This window comes from Aethalodelphis obliquidens, unplaced genomic scaffold (assembly GCF_003676395.1).
Source record: "Aethalodelphis obliquidens isolate GAN/ISIS:26980383/991018 unplaced genomic scaffold, ASM367639v1 scaffold57, whole genome shotgun sequence".
In the NCBI taxonomy this organism is placed as follows: domain Eukaryota; kingdom Metazoa; phylum Chordata; class Mammalia; order Artiodactyla; family Delphinidae; genus Aethalodelphis; species Aethalodelphis obliquidens.
In genome coordinates this window covers 1050328-1073527 of record NW_020838001.1, presented here as the reverse complement: position 1 = coordinate 1073527, position 23200 = coordinate 1050328, and the positions used below count along the sequence as shown (strand labels likewise).

Here is a 23200-nt window from a genome sequence, read left to right as displayed (position 1 = left end):
GACAAACCAAGCTGCTGACCGGAAGGTGATTCAGTCAAAAGCCGTGAGGAGTCACAGGTAACATACAGGGCACCCAGTTAACTTTGATCTTTAAATAAACGGCGGATAATTTTGGATATAAGTCTATCCTACGTGACATTTGGGGCATACTTTTACCGCAAATTATTCTTTGTTTAACTGAAATTCAAATTTAACTGAGCACCCTCTATTTTTACATGTTAAATCTGGCAACCCCAAAAGGAAGCTGAGCACCCCACCAGTCAGGAGTGACCAGCCGCTGAGCCTTCCCCCCGGGGCTCCCCACCTCCCCTGGGCCCCATGGGTGACGTGGTGGGGATGGTAACAGTACGAGGGCCGGGCTGAGCACAGAACCTCCCCCAGCGGGTGGGACAAATGGCCCTGCGGTCATCATGGAGATTCCTCAAGTGCCCGGCCTGAAGAATTGGACTTCTTTTTCAAAACACCCTAACGGGCTTCCCTGGTGGCACAGTGGTTAAGAATCCTCCTGCCAATGCAGGGGACACGGGTTCGAGCCCTGGTCCGGGAAGATCCCACATGCCACGGAGCAACTAAGCCCGTGCGCCACAACTACTGAGCCTGCACTCTAGAGCCCGCGAGCCACAACTACTGAAGCCCGTGCACCACAACTGCTGAGGCCTGTGTGCCTAGAGCCCGTGCCCCGCAACAAGAGAAGCCACCGCAATGAGAAGCCCGCGCACCACAACGAAGAGTAGCCCCCGCTCGCCGCAACCAGAGAAAAGCCCGCGCGCAGCAACGAAGACCCAACGCAACCAAATTAATTAATTAATTAATTAATTAAATTAAAAAAAAAAAACACCCTAACTGGCACCCTTGGGGTGGGCCTGGTCCCAGGGAACAGGAAATGCCTTCACTAGGCTCCTGCCTGCAGGTTTCTGAGACAGGAGCCCTGGTTTGGGTCCAAACAGTGGGTGGGGAACTCCCCCTAGAGGTATGATGTGGGGCTGCAAGCTGAGGCTGGTTCCTCACCTTCCAGGCCCCTCACCCCCGGGCACCGAGGTGACAGAGCTGTCTTCCCGGTCCAGAGGTTGGGACGAGGCCCGAGGACGGCCGTGGACGAGCAGGACCCCCGGCCAGCGCCCAGTTTTTCCACCCCCATTAGCGTACCCTCCCAGGTCTCCACGTGGGCACCAGACGGAAGCAGAGGAGCCCCTCTTGTCTGGGAGTCGGGAGAGGCCCCTGGGGCGGCAACCTTGGACCTGAGAGCTGAAGTCTGGGCAGGAGAGAGACAGGCAAAGGTAGGGGAGGTATCTGTGGCCCCAGGGGGCTGGAGGGTGGCTTGCAAGAGGGAGCCCAGGTAAGAGCACATGGGGACCAGAGCAGAGCAGGCCTGGTGGGCTGGGAGGGAGGGGGGCACGGCTCGGTGGCTTCTGGAGGTCAGCTCCTGGCCCTGTTCTTGACTGTGGGACCGTGGTGAGGTTGCTTACATACAAGTGTCGTGGCACATGCGCAGGCTGGGCTGTGGGTGGTGAGTGGTTAATTCACGGCCTGAGCTCAGTGCAGAGCCCAGGTTCCTGCACAGCCTGCATCTCAGTGTGGAGCCCTGGGGTTCTGCTCTCCTCGGGTCCCCTCAGCCTGGCGCCCGCCCGCTGGTTCTTCACAGCCCTCTTCTTTTCCGGACAAGGAATATGCCATCTTTTCTCAATAAGTAGACAATTTCACAGTGCATACAAATATCAAATCATTATGCTGTACACCTGAAACCTAATAGAATGTTTTACGTCAATCATACCTCATAAAAAGTAATTAAATTTATCATTTGTTGATGATTGCAAATAGTATGTCGCAGGTTAGATTTTTTTCATTTAATTTTTTGAATGGGCAGCTCACTTCACGTGGTTCAAAAAGCCCCGTGTACACAAGGACACACGGGAAAGGGTCTCTCCGTCCCCCTGCCCCATCTGCTCAGCACCTCCGCCCTCCAGGAGCCGCTATTATTTGTCTCTTACCTCCCATGATAGATACAGAGATAGGTAGAGAGATAGATGATAGATAGAAAACAGATGGATAGATAGATAGATGGATAAATGATAGATAGATACATAGATAGATAGAAAATAGATGGATAGATAGATAGATGGCAGATAGATGGATACACAGACAGACAGGTAAATAGATGGAAAGGTAGATAGATAGATAGATGGATAGACAGGTAGGTAGATGGAAAGGTAGAAAAGATAGATGATAGATGGATAAACGATAGATGGATAGACAGATAGATGGAAAGGTAGATAAACGGTAGGCTGATTTATTTTCAAAGTTTGTTTTTTAATACGAAGCACTCTTTGTTCTGCGTACATTATCTGTGGCTTCTATTGGTATTTCTCTCCCAGTACTTAGTGCCTTTAGGCTTCCTCCTTACCACACATATGCACACACTCACACACACCTCCCCCACGTACCTCGTGTCGACTTCCCCTCTCGCCACCAGCCTCTCCCAGCGCTCCCTCCCTCAGCCCGTGTGTAGCCCCCAGGGTGTGCCCACCCACCCTCCCTTATCTTACACGGGAAGGGCAGTGAAGCCACACAGCCCCTCACACACACGGGCACAGGGACTTTGGCATGACGCTTGTCACGTGACCCTACTTGCTCTGTGCAGGTGGAATACGCGGTTGGATGGAGAGGGGAAATCAACATCATTTTCTTTAACTTATTTATTTTTTTTATTGAAGTATAGTTGATGTACAATATTACATGTTATAGGTGTACAATATAGTGATTTACAATTTTTAAAGTTTATACTCCATTTATAGTTTTTATAAAATATTGGCTATATTCCCCGTGTTGTGCAACATATCCTTGTAGTTTATTTTATATCTAATAGTTCATACCTCCTAATTCCCTGTCCATATATTGCCCCTCCTCCCTGCCCTCTCCCCACTGGTAACCACCAGTTTGTTCTCTATATCTGTGAGTCTGCTTCTTTTTTGTTATATTCACTAGTTTGTTTAATTTTTTAGATTCCACATATAAGTGATAACATACAGTATTTGTCTTTCTCTGTCTGACTTATTTCACTTAGCAGAATACCCTCCAGGTCCATCCACGTTGCTGCAAATAGCAAAATTTCATTCTTTTTTGTAGCTGAGTAGTATTCCAGTGTGTGTGTGTGTGTGTGTGTGTGTGTGTGTGTGTGTGTGTAGTGCGTGTAGTGCGTGTGTGTGTGTGTGTAGTGCGTGTGTGTGTGTGTGTGTGTGTGTGTGTACCACATCTTCTTTATGCATTCATCTGTTGATGGACACAGGTTGCTTCCATATCTTGGCAATTGTAAATAATGCTGCTATGAACACTGGGGTGCACGTACCTTTTTGAATTAGTGTTTTTGTTTCTGTTTTTCAGATATATACCCAGGAGTGGGATCCCTGGGTCATATGGTAGTTCTATTTTCAGTTGTTTTTTTTGTTTGTTTTTTGCGGTACGCGGGCCTCTCACTGTTGTGGACTCTCCTGTTGCGGAGCACAGGCTCTGGACGCGCAGGCTCAGCGGCCATGGCTCACAGGCCTAGCTGCTCCGCGGCATGTGGGATCTTCCCTGACCGGGGCACGAACCCGTGTCCCCTGCATTGGCAGGCAGACTCTCAACCACTGTGCCACCAGGGAAGCCCTATTTTCAGTTTTTTGAGAAACCTCCATACTGTTGTCCACAACAGCTAGACCAATTTACATCCCCACCTACAGAGTACGAAGGTTCCTTTTTCTCCACATCCTCGACAACATTTGTTATTTGTGTTCTTTTTTGATAGTAACCATTTTGACAGGTGTGAAGTGATATCTCATTGTGGTTTTGATTTGCATTTCCCAGACGATTAGCAATGTTGAGCATCTTTTCATGTGCCTGTTGGCCATCTGCATTTTTCTCTTTGGAAAAATGTCTATTCAGTTCTTCTGCCCATTTTTTAATCTGGTTGTTTGTTTTTTTGATGTTGAGTTGTATGAGCTGTTCATATATGTTGGATATTAACTCCTATCAGTCATATCATTTGCAAATATTTTCTCCCATTCAGTAGATTGTCTTTTTGTTTTGTCGATGGGTTCCTTTGCTATGCAAAACTTTTAAGTTTAATAAGTCCCATTTATTTATTTTTGCCTTTATTTCCTTTCCTTTAGGAGACAGATTAAAAAAATATTCCTATGATTTATGTAAAAAAGTGTTCTGCCTATGTTTTCCTCTAGGAGTTCTATGGTTTCTGGTCTTACATTTAGGTCTTTAATCCATTTTGAGTTTATGTTTTTGTATATGGTGTGAGAAAATTTTATAAATGCATTCTTTTACATGTAGCTGTCCATTTTCCCAGCACCACTTATTGAAGAGACTGTCTTTTCTCCATTGTATATTCTTGCCTCCTTTGTTGTAGATAATTGACCACAGGTGTGTGGGTTTATTTCTGGGCTTTCTGTCCACACTGACCCATGTGTCTGTTTTTGTGCCAGTGCCATACTGTTTTGATGACTGTAGTTTCATAGTATAGTCTGAAGTCAGGGAGCGTGGTTCCTCCAGATCTGTTCTTCTTTCTCAAGGCTGTTTTTGGCTATTCAGGGTCTTTGTGTTTCCATACAAATTTTAAAATTATTTGTTCTAGTTCTGTGAAAAATAACATTGGTAGTTTGATCCAATGTCTTCTTTACTGGGGGAGGAGCTACCCATCCCCCACCCCTCCCAGGGCCCTGGAGGTCTAGTTGCCCAGAACGTCCAGGGGAAGCCCTTGGTCTTAGCTGGCCCCTGCAGTGTGTGTCCAGGGCTCTGAGCACCCAGAGTGTGTCCAGGGGTGGTGTCTGAGCCATGCCAGGATCCAGGGACCCCTGTGCACTGAGATCAAGAGTGTGGGGCTCAGAGTCAGGTTCCTGGTTGCACCTGTGGCCTCTCTCTGAAGTCCTGCCACCTGGGGCTGTCCTCATCCCCAGGGAAGCTCCCTTCTCTTCCACTCCTTCACATAAGATCTTATGTCTTATTCAGTGTGATCCCCAGAGTGTGGGCTCCCAGCAGAGCAGTCACCATGCCCAGTCCCTACCCACACCCCCGTACCAAGCATGCAGGAGGCACTCAACAATCAACTGCTAATGACACCTGAGTGACCGCCTCTTTCCCAGCCATGTTTCATCCCTAGACAACACCCACCCCTTGCCTTCGTAACCAGGTGGGAAGAAACTGCCCATAACAGAGGAATTTCTCCCCAGCAGCTTTCCATTCGTGGGCTAAGGGGCTTCCTTCAGCCCAGACTCTCATGATCATCCCAGAAGGAAACGCACCGGGCCCACACACATCTCTCTATCCAGCTGCATTTCACTTTTTAAAACTTTTTTCCACATCTTATTTTGAGGCTGCTCATCCTAAGTAACTCCCAGGTGGCCCCGTCAGCCACGCTGGATCACCAGTGCAGTCAGTCGCTCTGAAGCCCAATGCTTGATTCACCAAAACCCAGAGGCTGAGGGCGCAGGCACAGTGCTCCCGATCCCTTAATCCTGCCTAAGTCTAGCTCCAACTGTGCTCACATCTGTGCGACACGGGGAAATAAGCCAAATCACTGGGATTAGGCAGAGTCCTGGCAGCTGAGCACGGCATTCAGCTCCATCCTGATGCTGGGCACGGAGGCGGGCACGGAACCCACAGATAGAGTTGGTGGAGCAGACAAACAGGCAGTAACTGGGAGGCTTCGAGTAAGAAAGATGTGGAGAAGATGGTTTCCTTTTGCCCAAATTGTCCAACCTGTCTCTCTGCATCGAGTCTGATTGCCAGGGACGCATTCCAGGATCTGCCTAGAACAAAGGGAACCAGGTGTCTGTGGACCACAGCAGCTGGCCAAACACGGTTCAGGTGCAGTGGCCACCACAGAGGACCAAGACACAGCCCGGCCACCAGAACCTCCAGTGCAGTGGGGAAAATAATCAGGCACAGCTGACTCCAGGCAGGGCCAAAGAGACTGCAGGAGAGGGGCACAAACCAGCCAAGGCAGTCGGGGGGGGGGGCGGTTCCTGGGGGAGGAGGCTCTCCAGATTGAAGAAGGCAGGGATGGGGTAGGGGATGAGCAGAGGGCGAACCTGGTGCAGGCGCAGGGACCACGACGTGTCCCGGAACAGTAGGGAGATAAATGGTGAGGGCCACTGTCTGTTAGCACTTCCTGTGTGACAGAGCCCGTGTTAAGTGGCTTTGGGCCCTGCTTCATTCCCACCTCGCAGCAACCCCCTGAGGGGAGCCCCACCTGTGCGTCAGAGAGAGGAGAGGAGCACAGGCCCAGCTGGAATCACAACGTCCAGCCACATCGTGGCTCCCAGGACGGCTGGTGGCCCTGGGCCATTGTGGAATCCTCTATGGGCCACGTTTCCCCACTTTGTGGGGACCGGCATCGCCAGCATCGCCCTTCACGGATGGGAAGACTCAGGCTCTGAGTCCCCGGGCTGTCCCAGGGGGTGAGGCTGGCCAGAGTGGCTCCAAATGTTTGCTAAGAAGCCCGAGCGTGTGCCCGGGTCCCCAAGCAGAAACCAGCCCCCATCAGCACCCCCGGGGAAGGCGCCGTCGTCGCTCCCATTGCACGGAGGAAGGCACTGCGGCCTGGAGAGGTTCAGCACACAGCTGGCAGGCCGCAGAGCCGGAAGAGGACCCGGAAGCCTGACGGAGAGTCTACACTCAGCGGGAGGCGAAGAGCATTCCTCGCCTAGGTACCCTCCCGGGTCACCGCGGTGGACTTGACCCGGTGGGGAGGGGCCGGGGAGAAGCCCGAGGTGGGCGGGGATGGGGCGGGGATGGGGCGGAGCGGAGCAGGCGGCCTCGATTGGGTGCTGCTTTGAGCTCGTCACGGGACTGCCCCCAGGCCGGCGCCCCGCTTGACCCCACCCTCGGACCAGACTCCGCCCAGGCCCAGGCCCCGCCCCTCCCCGGCCAGGGTTAACCCACTTGCCGACCACTCTAGAGGCCCGGGTCGGGGAGGATGGGCCCGGACGCCCCTGCCCCGGTGCGCAGGAGCCCCTCTGCAGCGCTCAGGCCAGGGGCAATGGAAGCTCTTGGAGCCCACACTCGCAGGCATTGTAGGTTGCCTGTTTCTTTTCTTCTTAGCTGCTTTACTGGGGTGTAACTTGAAATTCCGCCATTTAAAGCGTACAGTTCAGCGGGGTTTACCCCGAGTTGTGCAGATATCGCCACAACCTAATTTAGGGCGTTTCCATCCCTCTCCCCAAACGCACTCCTTCCAGTGATCCGCACTCTGACGGCGCTGCGCCGCGGGACCGGGCCGCCAGGGAGCGCCGCGACCCAGCCCTCAGCTGCGCCTGCGCAGGCGCCGCGCGCGAGCCCGAGAGCGAACCCACCGAGCGCGCGCCCGCCCCGTGGAGTGCGCCTGCGCGGAGCCCGTGCCCGCGCCAGCTCCCGCAGGGGGCTCGTCGCTGGGCGGCCGGGCTATGGGGGAGGCTGAGGTGGGCGGCGGCGGCGCGGCGGGCGACAAGGGGCCGGGAGAAGCGGCCACCAGCCCTGCCGAGGAGACGGTGGTGTGGAGCCCCGAGGTGGAGGTGTGCCTCTTCCACGCCATGCTGGGCCACAAGCCCGTCGGTGAGCGGAGCGCCGCGCCGAGGCCGCGCACCCGCGTGGGGGCGGGGCGGCGGGCAACGGCCGGGGGCGCGCGCGGGGCGGACGGGGCGGGGCCTCCTGTGCCTGCACCCCCGCCGACCCTGCCCCCACCTGCGCACCCCACCCCCTCCCTCAGCCCCCGCTCCTGCGCCCAGCCACCCCGGCCCCTCTTTACTCCTTCCCCGCTGACCCCTGCCCTTTCCTCTGCCCCCGCACCCCTGCTCCCCTACCCCCCACCCCCTCCAACCACTGCCCCTCTCGCCCCCTTGCCCCCCACCTCTCTTCTCCACCCTACCTGCTGGCCCGCCCCTCCCCACGAGCTGACCCCTTCCTTCTGCAGGTGTGAACCGGCACTTCCACATGATCTGTATCCGAGACAAGTTCAGCCAGAACATCGGGCGGCAGGTCCCATCCAAGGTCATCTGGGACCATCTGAGCACCATGTATGACATGCAGGCACTGGTGAGCAGGACCCCACCCTCCCCAGTCCTCCCAGGGCCAGAGCCCCTCGCTCCCCAGACAGAGCTGGTGGCAGGGAGCCCCCTCCATGCCTCCTCCCTGGGTCCTTGCCGGGCCCTGGCCTCAGGGACCTTGATGTCTGGGATGTCCCACAGGGGACCAGTTGTTGAACAAGATAGCTCTGAGTAGTTTAACGAAACACAAGCCTAATGACGGTAGCTAGTTATCGCGTGGAACTACCTTAGGTGGGGGGTTGGGGGGTGGCCGGTTAAGGTCTTGCCAGGAGATAACTAGGGAGCTGAAGCTCATGGGAGGGGGCTCTTAGGCCATTGTCAATCTTGTGGAAAGTCCCCAAGTGCTACAGGCAGGGAGGTGACCGGGTCTGAGTCACATTAAGATGAATACGGTGGTTTCTGTGAGAACCAGGCAGGCAGGGGCCCAGGCCTCATGGAACCCCCAGCTGGCCGTGTCTGAGGGGGGAAAGGTTAACTAGGTAACCAGGACGGCAGAAAAGACAGGTACGCATTCCCGGCAGAGGAATGGCAGGTGTCAAGGCCCTGTGGCAGCAGGCATTGGTGTGTCAGGGAACGCAGAGGAGGCCGGGGTGTCTGGAGAATGAGTGGGAGTGGGGATGTCAGGTGACCAGCAGGGTGGGAGACCGTGCTGGGGTTAGGCAAGGCTCTGCCTCTCCTCGGGACTTGGGGCTGCCCCAGCCCCCCAGCTGAGACCTGCTGCACATCTGTGAGGTGGAGAGCGAAGCCCGGGCCTTCTTGTGTCCATAAACCGCGCTGCCATTTGCTCCCTGTTGGTCTTGGGCAAGTCGTTTGCGCCTCGTCGTCCTCGCATAGAAAGGGGAACTGACAGCTGGGCCCTGGAACTGACCTCCTGGTCCACAGTCAGTACCCAGGAAACTCGAGGACAAGTCGCTAAACTAAAGCAGGCCCTGCAGGGGGGCCGTGCCCATGAGCTGGGGCCCCGCTCCCCGAGAATTCCTGTGTTCAGAGGCTTGACAGGACTCCCGTGCTTGTCACGTTGGGGGTCCCCCGACCCCCAGGAACCTCCTGCACCCCGACTCCAGGCTGGGGGCCAGGAGCTAGACACAGAGATGAGTGTGGCAGGGCCCCTGTCCTGGGGGGCCCTGGTGCGGTAGGAGAGACAGTTGGCTCTCAGGCACCGGCCCTGGCTCCAAGGTCCTGTGGCTGTGACGCCCAGCACAGGGCCCACGTGACACTGGGGGGGGCCACCCAGGGGTCTCAGCCCAGGACAGGTGGCCCTTCCCGCCCCGCTTCCTTAGACCCCAGCACCGCTATGGAGCTGATGCCTCGGTCCCCTGGGGCCTCGTAAACATGAGTCTGTGGACCGCACCCCGCAGGTGACCGTGAGCCCCGGAGCCCTCGGGGTTAAACACGAGTCTGTGGACCGCACCCCGCAGGTGACCGTGAGCCCAGGAGCCCTCGGGGTTAAACATGAGTCTGTGGACCGCACCCCGCAGGTGACCGTGAGCCCAGGAGCCCTCGGGGTTAAACATGAGTCTGTGGACCGCACCCCACAGGTGACCGTGAGCCCAGGAGCCCTCGGGGTTAAACATGAGTCTGTGGACCGCACCCTGCAGGTGACCGTGAGCCCCGGAGGTCTCGGGGTTAAACATGAGTCTGTGGACCGCACCCCGCAGGTGACCGTGAGCCCCGGAGCCCTCGGGGTTAAACATGAGTCTGTGGACCGCACCCCACAGGTGACCGTGAGCCCCGGAGGCCTCGGGGTTAAACATGAGTCTGTGGACCGCACCCCGCAGGTGACCGTGAGCCCAGGAGGCCTCGGGGTTTGCGAAGCTCCGGATGCTGGGTGGCACATTTACATGCTGACCACCTGGCTTGTCAGCACAGCTCCCAAGCTGGGGACTGGAGGCCCTGTCTCCTGACCCACCTCCCAACCTAGAGACCCTTCCCACCAGCTCACCTTTCTCTTCGTCCGGTGGTCCGTGTTTTCGGGGCCTCTCTCCCTCTGGCATGTGTGTGACCTCCCTCCATTTTGCTCTGCTTACCTGGTTTCCACGGGGGTGGCTCTCCCTGCCTCCCGGGCTCCTTCCCCCCGGACACGGGACCCAGGCACCATGGCCTTTCCTCACGGCTGTCACAGGCTCTGAAGGCGCTCTCCTGGAGGGGGAGCCCGTGCAGCCAGGCCACGCCACAGCACTGCCTGACTGCCCCCGGAGGCGTGCCAGCCGGCGGAGCGGCCCGGCATCATCTCAGGTGACACTAAACCCTTATTCCCATCGTGATGCCTGCCTGTGGCCCACACTGTAGTTTTGCCTTGTCTGGGTCTCTGTGACAAGCCAGCCCCTGTAGACTGCACAAGAGAAAGAAGAAAGGTCTCAGCCCTGCGCCTGCCCACTGCAGCCCCCAAGACGGTCACGTGTGTTCATTGGTCGCTCCTGAGTTGTCTCTTACATGTCTTTAGTCACATTTTCTTTTCAATGTGACTTTTAAAATCAAGTTTTCTTCTTTGTTTCTTAAAAAAAACCAAAATGCCCTGTTTGCCATCAGCACGAGTCTGAGATTCTTCCATTCCCAAATCCAGAGAGGAACTTCGTCCTTCCAGAAGAAATCATTCAAGAAGTCCGAGAAGGTAAGACTCGGGTGAGAGCAGATTTGGGAACTAGGAAAGGCTGAGGGTGGTGGCGTCAGGGTGAAGGTCACGAGCCTCGGGGAGTGAGCATCACCAGAGGGGGATGCTGGGCCCTCTGGAGGGGGAGGTCTGCGGGCCCCCGGGACGGGGGGAGGACTTCCTGAAGGACATACACGCCTCCCAAGTCAGGAGGAGCCCCTGGCCTGAGCTGCTGCAGGTCGGGTGGGGCTGTGGCGCCCACCGCCCCGGGCTCTAGGTCACCATCGGCCGTCTCCCCCCAGGAAAAGTGGTCATTGAGGAGGATACGAACGAGGAAATGAAGGAAGATGTGGACCCCCACAATGTGGCCGATGATGGTAAGTATGGAGCTTGCCCATCCCTCCTGGGGCCCCAGGGGCACAGCACCCCAGCCTGGCCAGGCCTCCCCGTCACGGGCAGCCAGGGCCTGGCGTCTGGCTCAGCAGCTGAGAAGGCCCCTTCCGTCTGCTCAGGCAGAGCCTCCCACGCTGGGAGGTCACGCACGGGGCCGGCACGGGGCGGGGAAGGGGGCACAGGACAGCCTGGCCCCGGGCCCGGTCAGTGGTCACGGGGTGCAGGAGGGTGTCCGACTGAAGTGGAACGGGTGGTGGCCGTCTCAGTGCAGGGCAAACCCCAAGGAGCAAAGACGGGCACGCTCCCCCAAGGGGCAGGCCACATGGGCACCCCCAGTTCAGGAGGAGCCTTTTGGGGTCAATGTCATGTGTGTAGATGTAGACTTCTTAAACTGAACAGGAAGATGAAATAAAATTTTGGATATTCTGTTTTCAGCCAAATGATTTTGTCTCCCAGTTTTTTCATCTTCAGGAAGCTTGGGGAAAGCAACAGAAAAGTCCAGCAAAGACAAAGACAAGAGCAACTCAGACTTGGGGTCCAAAGAGGGGCCGGACAAGCGGAAGCGCAGCCGGGTCACCGACAAAGTCCTGACCGCCAACAGCAACCCCTCCAGCCCCAGCGCGGCCAAGCGGCGCCGGACGTAGACGCTCACAGCAGGCGGGCACCGTGGTCACCAGGCAGTCGGGTCAAATGCCACTGGGCCTGCTGCCTGCCCTCAGGTGCCAGAGGCTCCCACGGTGCCACTCAGATCGCCTGGGCTCAGATGGCCCCTGACGACCGGAACAGGACCCGTTCAGATGCTGAGACCCAAGAGGTGTGAGCCCAGGCCACGATCACGCCAGACACTCGTGGCTTCGTGACGACGGCTGAGCTGCACCTGTGGCTAAGTGTTGGCACGGGCCTGCAAACCAGGCTGCGTGGGCAGAGAGCGGGGCACAGCCAGCAATAACACACCGACCCCCTCTGTGCTCTGAGGAGCCCCGGTCTTCCCGTTTGTCCATCTGTCCATCTGTCTACCGCTGTCAACTGACTGCGGCCTCAGGAGAGCGTCAGGCCGCGGGCACCGGCCCCTCCACCACCCGAGAGACTGAGAACTGGGTGTTTTGCCTCACTCACTTGTACTGTAACGATGTATATAATTTGGTTGATGTTTCACTATTTAATTTTTAAGGAGCCTATTTTACTAGTGTTTTATATGGAAAAAAAATACTGCAGAAGTTAAACCTGTGTTGTATTTTTTCTGAGATGTTTTGTTTTAAGGTAACAGACTACTGAGATAATTTTTGCTCAGTTTTTATATGCCGACACAGAGAATTTGTAGCGGTTATTTTTGTATTCTCAAGTAACTTGCAACAGACCAAATGAGCATGTGGAGGGAGGCAGGCCGTGGGGCTGACCCGCCGCAGCCTGGGCCCCGGGCTGACCGAGGTACGCTTGTGTTTGACTGAGGGACATTAAAACACAAAAAGCAACCTGGAGTTGTGTGATTCTGATACCAAAGTAAGTTAACTCCTCCTACAATAGGAAGTTGTATTTTTTCAAGATTTATAATTGAAGCTAACTTTGATGTACTGGATCACTTGATACAATGAATATACAACCTAGTAACAATGGGTTCCAGTGGCTACTTCGTTGCATGTAAGCAACCCTTCAAATGCAAAATGTCAGGAGAGCAAACCAGCGGGAACTGGTGCCTCCTTCCGAAGAACAAACGAACGTGAAGGCGAGAATTCTGGCTGAGCTCGTGTTGAGAGGCACAGCCGGGCCTCCCGAGTGACGGCGAAGGTGCTCGCCCTCATCTGGACAAACCACGAGGACATTGAATGCCACCCGTCCCCCAGCACCAGGAGCACGAGGTCAGAACAGGCTGAGCCCACGAGGCCAGGCCAGGAGCTCCATGGGCTGAGGCCACCTGGCGCGGGGTCGGAGGCCGGCACTCGCTTCCCCGGCAGGGCTGACGTTGTCCAGCAGTGTCTTGTGTCAGGTTGAGCGTCTTGGGTCGGGTCTGCCGACCCTGAGCAGCCCTGGCCTTCCAGCCCGACTTTCCTGTGTGGGCAGCTGGGGCAGAAGCTTGCACCCCACGGTCAGACCTGCCTCATGGGGGGCCCCCGTGGGGTAAGTCTCCAGCAGAAGATCACAGCCTCGGCGGTAACCTCCTGCCACGGGTCGCGGGGGGGTGGATCTAGACGGAGCCCAGGTGCAGTTGGGTGTGAATGGCACTTGTAAAGTGGAAGCTGGGCAGCATCTGAGAACAAGCCTTGTGCGTGGCCGCAGGCAGCCGTGGGAAGGCTGTGCTCTGAGCGCCGCAGGCTGGGGCCACGGCCCTGCCTCCGCTGCATGCTTGTCTGTTCTCTGGGGCAGAGCGGGGGAACCTGCCCACCCACGTGCTCTCAGAGCTGCCCAACCCTGGAGGGCACCCCAGCACCCATCAGTGCCTCATCAGAGGCTGGAAGTCACAGCCAGGGCCTCCGAGGCCAGCTGCAAGTCAGCTAAGGTGAAGGCCAGGCCCGTGGCCGCAGCCTGCGGTGGGCCAGCCCCACCCGATGCCTGGCAGCTCTCCTGTCACCTGCTCCTCGGGACACCTGCCCAGGCCATCGGTGGCAGACGATTTGCAGAAATGCCCAGAGCTCCATACCTTTGGCGGAGTCACCACTGTCCTTCTAGAAAGTCGTCCAGGCAAGATGGTACCCAGAGAGGTAACAGGTTGGTGAGCCTGCAAGGAATTGGCACCAGCACCAAAAAAGGTCTTTAGCTGTGCCCGTGGCCAAGATTGGCAGGTTCTGTTCAGCTCTGGGTTGTTCCCGGCCACACAGCTTGAGGACTGTCACGTCCCCTGAGGCCTGGTAGCTGACTTGCAGGGCTGGGCGAGGTCAGCATCCCCGGGGGCTGGGCTGGGCCTCAGTCTGTGTTGAACAGCCCCGAGGGTGATCCCCGGTCATTTCTGCCTCCAGGTGTTTGGATCTTTGCCTGGTGGCCCCTCGTAAGTGCAGGCAGCCCCTGTGCTTTCTTATAACCATTATAATGCAGCAAGGGGGACAGGAGGGCAGACCCACGAGGACACTGCACTATGGGACTCTCTACTGGAGAGAGACTTTCCCGCTGGCCTTGAAGAAGCAAACTGCCCAGTTGTGAACTTCTGGAGGGGACACAGGGATCTCTGCCCTACTGCTCAGAAAGATGGGTTCTACCAACCATCTGAGGGGGCTTGAAAGCAGTTCAGTCCCCAAAGGAAATCTGATGAGACTGCTGCCCCAGCCGACACCTGGAGGGCATCCTGGGGGGACACCTGGGGGACAGCTTCCAGGGGGTGTCCTCCTGGGGGCATCCTTGCGGGGGGACATCCTCCACAAATTCGTACAGGGTGGGGGACATCTGCTGTGGACAACCTCCAGGGGGCCACCCTTCGGGGGACATCCTGCCTCAGGTCATCCTGAGGGGGCACCATGGTGGAGAGAGGTATCCTCCAGGGGGAATGTTCTGGAGGGGAAGGGACATTCTGGGGGGTGCTCTGGGGGACAGGGACCCTCTGGAAACATCCTCAGAGGAGAGGGCATCCTGGGCTACATTCTTCTGAGGAGGACGTGGGGGTGGGGCTTCTTCCAGGGGATGGTTCTGGACTTCTAGGAGGTAAGCATCCTCCAAGAAAAAGATCTCCAGGGTGGGGATCTCAGGGTGGAGGGGAACATTCCCGGACAGTGGAAGAGAGACTTCTCAGGTTGGTGGGCTGGGGAGGCAAGCATCCTCCAGGGAAACATCTTTGGGAGGGACGTTTTCCCAGGGGGAAGGGATATTCTGGGAGGATCCTGAGGGGGTGTCCGCGGGGAGCATCCTCCAGGGGGCCTCTCCAGGGAGAAATCACCAAGGTGGGCATGTGGGGGGCAACCTCACGGGGGAAGGGGGTGAGCGTTTTCCGGAGGAGCCTTCTCGGGGTGATGGGCCTCCTCCAGGGGGACATCCTTCAGGGGTCCTCCTGGGGATGGGCCTCCTCCGGGCGGGGCGGACGGAGTCGGCAGCCCCGGGCCCGCCCCCGGCACGCCCCCTGGCACGCCCCCCGGCACGCCCCCGCGCTTCCTCCCTCTATCACTTTCGCTTCCGCCGGAGCGGGTCCCGCCGCCGCTGGAGTATGGAGGACTCGGACTGCGACTCGACCTGGGAGGAGGACGAGGAGGAGGACGGCGAGGGCCCGAGGGCCGGAGCCGACGAGGATGGCGAGGCCGGCGCTCCGGGGGACGTGGAGGCCGAGGCGGACGCGCGGCCCAGCGCGTTCCAGGTGCCGCCCCCGCGCGCTGGGGACCCGGCGCCCCTGGGGAGGCCGCGTTGGAATAGGGGGCAAGGCCCGGCTCCTGGAAAATCGTTGCCCCCCCGGCCCCGGGGCCGAGTGTGGAGGCCCCTCCCGGAGACCCGGCTTGGGGCCCGGCTCCCCATCTCCAACGGTTGCCCTCTTCCCGGCCCTGTCCTCCTCCCCCATCGTGATCCCCAGGGCACCCTGAGATCCGCCCCCGCACCAGGGCACCTTGCAGGGAATCCAGGGCCACCCTCAGACCCCTGTCCCCAGGACCAGATCTGCGTAAGGACACCTCTTCAATGGGGTGGCCCCGCACATCCTGGACTCCCCTCTGTCCTACCCCAGCCTCAGGCCCTGGCTCTGTCCTCTAACGAGGCCCCAGCCCTCAGTGCTGGCCACCCCCACTGCTCCCCTCGGCCTCCCGGAGCTCCTCCTCCACCCGGCGCCCCTCGGGGCTCACCTCACCCTGCCCCACCGTCCAGGACTCCAGCTTCCCTCAGGCCCAGAGCCCCCAGCCTGCCCCACCCCCATGATCCTCACTGGGCACAGCACCCACCCACTCGGGCTGGGGCTGACCCCACGTCGTCTTGGAGGTGGCCTTACAGGCTACATGTGTGTGGTGTGCCTGCGCCAGGGTGGCCGGCTGTGCCCACCGGTTACTCGTTGTCACCACTGGTTACTTGTCATAACCATGGTAACTCATCATTACCAGCGGTTACTTGCTAGCACTCGCCGGGTGTTACATTCCCGGAGTGGGTGCAGCTGGGGTTCTGGGTAAGAGGGAAGGCCCCAAGTGGTAGCTGTCACCATGTGTCCCCCTCACTTTGGGATGAGGGCGTCCTGGCACCATGTCTAGGGAGTCTTGAATTCCAGCCTGTGTGGTGTCGGGGATGGATTCTCCCTGTAGCAGATGAGAGCTCTGGTTTTCAGGTTTCCCTCTGTGTCTTGGACTGGTCAGTCAGCGAGAGGGACCCCAAGGGGCTCCTGGGCCTGGCTGGAAGGCCGGCGGCCTCAGCACTTCTCTAGTGTTTCAGGGAGGTCGGCTGGGCAGTGGTCAGGGTCACAGGTCACAGGAGTCACAGGGCAGGAATCTGGCTCTTTCCCCAGGCAGATGCCCACCGGGCATGGTGCAGCGTAGGTGAGAGGACACTGTCACCACCATAGCTCCATGGGCAGACAAATGGAAACTGATGGAGGGGCGGGGCCAGCTTCTGCTGAGTTTCAGTTTCATCCGCTGTCCATTGGCCACACTGGCATCTGGCTAAGAAGCCCACCATGGGAAGCATCTGGGGCCCCTCCTGGCAAGGCCAGTGCCCTTAGGGACACAGCCCCTTAGGTGACAACTTAGAGCACAGCGCAAGGAGGAAGTGCTGGGAAAGGCGGGGTTCCCAGGGCGAGGTCCTGGGGTGTGATCCAAGCAGGGTAGCCAGCAAACATGGGAGGAGAAAGTGAAACTAGAATTAGGGGGGCTCCACCCCAAGAGTGCACATTGGCCTGGGGTTCCTGAGGGCTGGAGCGAGCGGCAGGGGGCCAGCCTCACTCCAGCTACTCCGACCCCCTCTGATTTTGCTGACAGCCCAGGTCCTCGCTGCCGTCACCAGGATGGGGGCTCCGTGGGGTGGGTCCTGCTTGCTGGCCACCTTGAGGAGTGGGGAGGGGTCTCATCCAATCTCTTCTCTTCCCAGCTCAAGGTGACAGGGTCCCGAAACTGGCGAGCAGCGTGGGACACACGCAGGTACCGGCACCACTACCCGGTAGGTAGCTGCCTGCAGCGCCCTTGCCCCCTGCAGCCCACCCAGGACCAAATCCTCCTCCCGGAGAAGGCCAGCTGGACAGTGTCCCACCAGCCCTTCTCAGACAATGTCCCACGTCCTGCCGGACACCCCAGCTGGGCCTGCTGCTTCTTCCCCTAATCATGGGGTGACAGCACGGCGCCCTAACTCCCATCTCAGTGCCCTTACCTTTAAAACACGTGACGGCGCCAGCCGGCAGCTCGTCCACAGGAGGCCCGGCACCGCTAGCCCGTCTCACAGCCTCCTTTCCCTCAGCCCTGGCTGTCTGCACCCAAGAGTCTCGGGCGATCCTTGGGCTGTCTTTGGGGTGCAGATGAAGGGGACCTCCCAGCCCTGGCCCGCGTTGGTGGGGGGAAGGTCGTCGCTGGTGGTCAGAGGTGGCTGCTGTCCCCCAAGTGTGGAGGCTCGTCCTCACCTTCGGGGTGGAGGGCGCAGGCTTGGCACTCGGGGTCTTCACCAGCCTTCCGGATGCCTGGAGGTTCAGGGGCCAAGAGCAGACACCCGATCCCTCCCACCCATCCCAGGAACGCTTCAGCGTGAGGGGCCCTTGGAGGCGGCCTGTTTTGGTGATGTCCTGTCTGGCACCTTTCTCTGGCTCCTCAGGATTTGGTGGAAGGAGATGCCAGTGGTGACATGCCCAACCTGAGTTTCTACAAAAACGAGATTCGGTTCCTGCCTAACGGTGTGTACCTGCTCAGCTGCTGACAGCTCCAGCCTTGGGGGGCCCCCTTCTCCCCTCTGCCTGTCTGGTCTGCTGGGACCTGGTTTGGACACGTGGCTTTCAGATAGCCCCACGGGGCCCCCTGGAAGCTGCCGAGGGGCTGCCAGGTCCCCAACCCTTGGCCTGGATCCACTGGCCCACGTGCTCCGAAGGGCCAGGCAAGGAATGCTGGTGGCTTTGCAGGCCGCACCGTCTCTGTCCGACTACCCGACTCTCCCTCTATAGTGGGAAAGCAGCATATGTAAACTAACGGGAAAGAACAGTTTTTACGGTTTTAAATGGTTGGGGAAGATTTAAGATATAATAGCATTTTGTGAGATGTGAAGACCATGTGAGATTCAGATCTCAGTGTCCACAGTGAGGTCTCCTTGGAACCAGCCCTGCTTCTGCACTTACGCGCTGTCTGAGGCTGCTTTCCCGCCACAGCACAGGCCGGCGGCCTCAGCTGTTCCCCTCCTGGCCCTTTGCAGAAACGGGCTGCCTTGCGGGAGCCCAGGCTGCAGGTTCTGTCTGAGGGCAGAATTCCGGCCAGCAGCCTGTGCTTTGTGGGCTATGGCGAGGACCCCCTGCTGCAAAGACAGGCGCAGGTTTGGGACCACGTGTCCTTCCCGGATGGGGCCTGCCACTCAGGTCTGCTCTCCATCAGCAATGAGGGTCCGCTTTCCAGGTGGCAGAGTGGCAGTCGGCCAAAGTAGGGTTAAAATCACACGAGATGTGCACAGCCTGAAGCTGCCAGGCCCCGAGGTCCTCACGAAAGGAGCGGAGGGCAGTGGGGGAAGGGGCTTTCGGGGCCCTGGCTGACTTGTCCCCGTGGGGCTCCCAGGCTGTTTCATTGAAGACATTCTTCAGAACTGGAAGGAAGAGTACGGCCTCCTGGAGGATAATCACTCCTACATCCAGTGGTGAGTGGGCAGGGCGGGGCTGAGCTTGCAGGGCGGGGCTCCGGAGGAGAGGCCTGAGGCACCCCCCAGGCCGGAGCCTGGCTCCGCCTCTCCCAGGCACAGCGCACTGCCCTCAGGGCCCAGTGCCCGGCACTGCTGGCGGGGCAGGGGAGACCGGGTCCTGCAGTCTGGGTTCTCCCGGGTTCTCCAGCTGTAAACAGCCTCTGCCGCTCATGGGGACGGGAAGAGCAGCAAACCAGCGGACTGGAGGCCCCATGAGCCTGTCCCGAGCCTGTCCGCGGAGCCCCTGTGCTGCGGGGGCGGGTTCTAACAGTGCCTTGAGGTGCCCCCGGATGCTGCCCCACAAACGCAGTGTCCTTTAAGGACAGCTTGCAGGGGGCCAACCCGGGGCGCAGGGTTCCCCGGGGAATAATTCTACAGCATTAATGATGGGAGGAACAGAAGAACGTGAAAATGAAAAGGAATGGAGGGCTTCCCGGGGGGCGGCTGGCAGGTGCCCTTGCTGCTGAGTGGGCAAGCTGGGACTTCTGTAGGTGGGTCTGTCCTGGGCCCTCATCCTGGGCACCCTCCCTGGAGCTCTCCCACCCTTGCCCCTTGGCTTTACTGACTGGTGAGAACCTGTGGCACGTGTGGTCCCGCCAGCCCCCGGAGGCAAGCGGAGAGCCGCCCCAGGCTGCCCAGCCAACGCGTGCCAGGTGGCTGGTGGCCCGCGTCTGCCACTGCCGGGGCCTGTGCCATCTCCTCCTTCACAGGCTGTTTCCCCTGCGGGAGCCGGGAGTGAACTGTCACGCCAAGCCCCTCACGCTGCAAGAGGTCGAGGTGAGTCTAAAGGCCCGGGGAGGGGCCTGGCTGGCCACAGGGGTTCACGGGCCCTTCCGGAGCTGCTGGAGGTGCAGGAGCTAGAGGAGCCCCTCCCCCCGCTGTGTAACTATCTTCCCTCCCAAGTGGTCCTCGCCTCTGCCCTCAGTGCTCCTTGCGGGCTTCCAGAGAAATCCGACGGTGAGGATCGCTCACATCCAGGGGTCCGGGCAGGGGCCACGAGCAGAGTCAGAGCGCCCGGGCTCTGCCCTGGTCAGCCCTGGCTTGGGCTGGATTGGGGATGCCCTGGGCGATCGGGAGGGGGCTCCAGGAGCCAAGGAGCCCGCGAGAGAGGCCAGGCAGGTGCACCGAGGAGACGGGGGGGTGCTTGCTGCCCCGCGTCCAGCCCTGGAGTCCCTTAGGTCCCCTCTCAGGTCAGGGAGTTCCCCCTGGGGCTACAGCAGCGCCTCAGGCCTCAGAGAGACCCTGCGGCAGCTCAGAGTGAAGAGAGCATCCCTGGGCTTCTGCGCCCTGACGCTTCACCCTAAGGGTCTGAGCCGAAGCCCCGGGATGAATCGGGGACCGAGGGCGGCGTGCGGCCCCACACTGCACTGGCGCCACCCTGAGCTCCCTGCTGCTCTCGGGGGGCGTTTTGCAGGCGTTTAAAAGCTCCACGGAGGCCAGGAAGCGGTTGGTCCAGGCCTACGAGCTCATGCTGGGCTTCTTCGGCATCCAGCTCAAGGACCGAGACACGGGCCGCGTGTGCCGAGCGCAGAACTACCAGAAGCGCTTCCAGAACCTCAGCTGGTGAGGGTGCCGCTCAGCCCGGGCCCAGCAGCTCGGGGGGCTGCACAGCCGGTCTCAGGCTGGGGACGAGGCCTGCGGGGCCGGTGCCTGAGGCTCTGGGCATCCTCCTTGCCTGCAGAGCGGGGGTGGACCCCACCTGATAGGGGTGTGAGCACGAAAGAAAGCCGCGTGAGTCCACAAGCTTCGTGGCTGTGCCCCCCGCCCACGTGCGCATGGGAGCTCCATCACCATCACAGCGTCCCTGAGCCTCGCACCCGCTGGGGGTGGCAGGCGCACTCCCCTCTCCTGCCTTGGGAAGCGCTGGGCTTGGGGGAGGCACAGAGCATGACTCTGCTGATGGTACAACCACCCTCGCCCATGGGTAACTGAGGCCCCGCCTCTGGAGGGTCCCCACCTGGTCCTCTTCAGCTGAGGTGGGGGTGGGTGTTCCATGGGACCCAGGGGACAGTCACCCTTCTAGAGGGTGCATCACAGTCCCTCACCTACATGGTCCAGGCTCACGGGCCGTCTTCTCAGGGACCGGGGCCCTGCAGGGGGAGCAGGTGGGGACAGAGACTGGCCTGTGGGCCGGAGTGTCTCTGCTGGTGGACATCAGGCTCTCGGGGTGGCGGGGGAGGGAAGGGTGGGCTTTGGCCGAGCGCCGCCCAGCCCCGCGTAGCCCTGCCAGCGCCCCCTGTCCCCTCCAGGCACAGCCACAACAACCTCCGCATCACCCGCATCCTGAAGTCGCTGGGGGAGCTGGGCCTGGAGCACTACCAGGCCCCCCTGGCCCGCTTCTTCCTGGAGGAGACGCTGGTGCGCCGGCAGCTGCCGGGCGTGCGGCAGAGCGCCCTGGATTACTTTGTGTTCACTGTGCGGTGCCGGCACCAGCGCCGTGAGCTGCTGTACTTCGCCTGGGAGCACTTCCGGCCCCGCTGCAGGTTCGTCTGGGGGCCCCACGACAAGCTGCAGAAGTTCAGGCCGTGCTCTCCTCCCTGCTCGCCCCGGCCGGCCCACCCAAGGCAGGCCAACGGGGAGGAGAGCCCTGGGGAGCCCCTCCTTGAGGCCGCAGCCCAGGGGCAGACCTGCGGACCAGGGAGGGATGAAGAGGGGGACCCGGTGGCCAAGGGTCCCCAGCCTCCTGGCACAGGGCCCCAGGAAGCTGGAGCCTCGGAGAAGGACCAGGGAGATGAGGCCGGCGACGAGCAGGGGCCAGAGTCTCCAAACCCCAAGGAGAGGAAGAAGAGGAAGTTGGAGGCGAATCTGCGGGCGCAGGCCCCAGGGGAGCCGGGCCCGAGCGCCTCGGAGGTGGAGAAGATCGCCCTGAACTTGGAGGGCTGTGCCCTCAGCCAGGGCAGCCTCGGGGCGGAGACCCAGGAAGTGGGCAGCCAAGCCCCGGAGGAGGCCGAGCAGCCCCGCCCCCAGCCCCTGGAGGCCAAGGTGGCTGACGACGTGAGGAAGCGCAGGAAGACGGAGCAGGGTGCCAGGGATGGTACCGTGACGCTGGCCGCCGCCCAGCCCCCTGCCCCGTCAGGGCGCCCAGTGGCTGAAGAGGGTGAAAATGGGGTCAAAGAAGAAGCAGGTGGCCCGGCAGGGCCGGAGCAGGGTGCCCCCGGGAGCCCAGCCACCGCAGGACCCGAGGTGGATGACAGGGCAGAGCCCACGGAGGCAGGACCCTCTGTCGAGCCCGGAGAGCCCTAGGGAAGGGGACGCCCGGGGCCCTGCCCCGCCCCGCCGCAGGCCTGGGAGCCATGTCGCCAGCTGTTCTCCGCGCCCAGCTCTGCGGGCCTCTCCCTGCTGGTCACTGCAGCCACTACTGCAACTGCTGGAAGGGCAGGTCCCGCCCTTGGGGAAGGCCAAGGCTTTAGCATCCTTCTTACCTCGACCTCACTTCCCGCCTCTTTCGTCCTGTACCGCTGCCCGGCCCCCACCTTTGTAACCTGGCTCCTCATGGGCTGGGGGTGTGGGAGGGGGGCTCATTTTCCTAGTCTGGTGCAGAGGCCTTTTCTGAATAAACTCATCTGACTTTTGAGTGTTTGGGCGTGGACGGTGGCCCTGTGGTGGCCGGGGCAGGGGAGGGGCTGGGGGCTGGACACCCCTGGGTGCGCGTGGCCTGGCTGTGGTACCGCTTTGCCCGTGGGAGTGCCTGGGCTGCAGCAGTGGTGCAGGCCTCCTGGGCACCCTGACCCCAGAGCCGCTGGGGCTGGGCAGCTGGTCCCTCGGCTCCCCTCTGTCCCCTCCCTGGCGGCCACAGCTGCCCCTCACCCCATCGGTCCTCCACGCAGGGACCAGCCTGGGAACGGAGTGACTCCCTCCCTCAGCAGCCCCCACCCCGCAGGGCATGCTCCCCCTCAACCTGGCTTTGTCCCCTGTGCCAGGACCACTCCCTTCCTTTCTACATCAGCACCAAGGACGAGGAGACTCGGAAGTGATGGAGGTCACACCTGGCCGGGGCGGGGGAGGGGGAGGGAGTTAGGGGCTGGGACCTGGGTCCCCTTTTCATGCTCTCCCCACAGCTCCTGTCCTGTGGGGAGGGGGATAGACAAACTGGAAGTCACTCGCTGGGGTGGGGGTGGGACATAGTGTCATCAGGTCCTCGTCCAGACCGTTATGGGGCTCAGGTTCAGGTGGAGAAGCTTGGGGCGTGAAGTGAGAAGTGGACCCCATTGGAGCAGTCCTTGGGGGCCGGATGTCTGTGCCAGCAGTGGGGCCTGGGAACGGGAGGGCAGGCAGCTCGGGCCCACCTGACCCGCAAACTTCGGGGAGAGTGATGGCCCAGAACAGGTGGGCAGTGACACCGGACTGACCGGTGGACGTGAGGCCAGCCTCGTGGCCTCTCCCCAGGCCACCGTGGCTATCTGGGTTC

General features: G+C 60.0%; 2 protein-coding genes across 3 annotated transcripts; both read left to right on the top strand.

Moving 5' to 3' along the window:
• The first annotated feature begins 7357 nt into the window (after positions 1-7357).
• On the top strand, positions 7358-12521 carry MRGBP (MRG domain binding protein). 2 transcript variants are annotated; one of them, XM_027086779.1, is made up of 5 exons: positions 7358-7575; positions 7934-8055; positions 10596-10677; positions 10959-11033; positions 11506-12521. In XM_027086779.1, the coding sequence occupies exons 1-5, from the start codon at positions 7428-7430 to the stop codon at positions 11691-11693; spliced, it is 615 nt and encodes a 204-aa protein (XP_026942580.1). In that variant the 5' UTR covers positions 7358-7427; the 3' UTR covers positions 11694-12521. The 2 variants fall into 2 exon arrangements, with proteins under 2 accessions (XP_026942580.1, XP_026942582.1); XM_027086781.1 differs by lacking the exons at positions 7358-7575; positions 7934-8055 and adding an exon at positions 9794-10301.
• Positions 12522-15010: 2489 nt separating this feature from the next.
• OGFR (opioid growth factor receptor) lies at positions 15011-22366 on the top strand. The gene is made up of 7 exons (XM_027086778.1): positions 15011-15319; positions 17020-17088; positions 17731-17809; positions 18672-18750; positions 19503-19569; positions 20207-20355; positions 21042-22366. Exons 1-7 carry the CDS (start codon positions 15026-15028, stop codon positions 22033-22035), a joined length of 1731 nt encoding a protein of 576 aa, XP_026942579.1. The 5' UTR covers positions 15011-15025; the 3' UTR covers positions 22036-22366.
• The last annotated feature ends 834 nt before the right edge of the window (positions 22367-23200 follow it).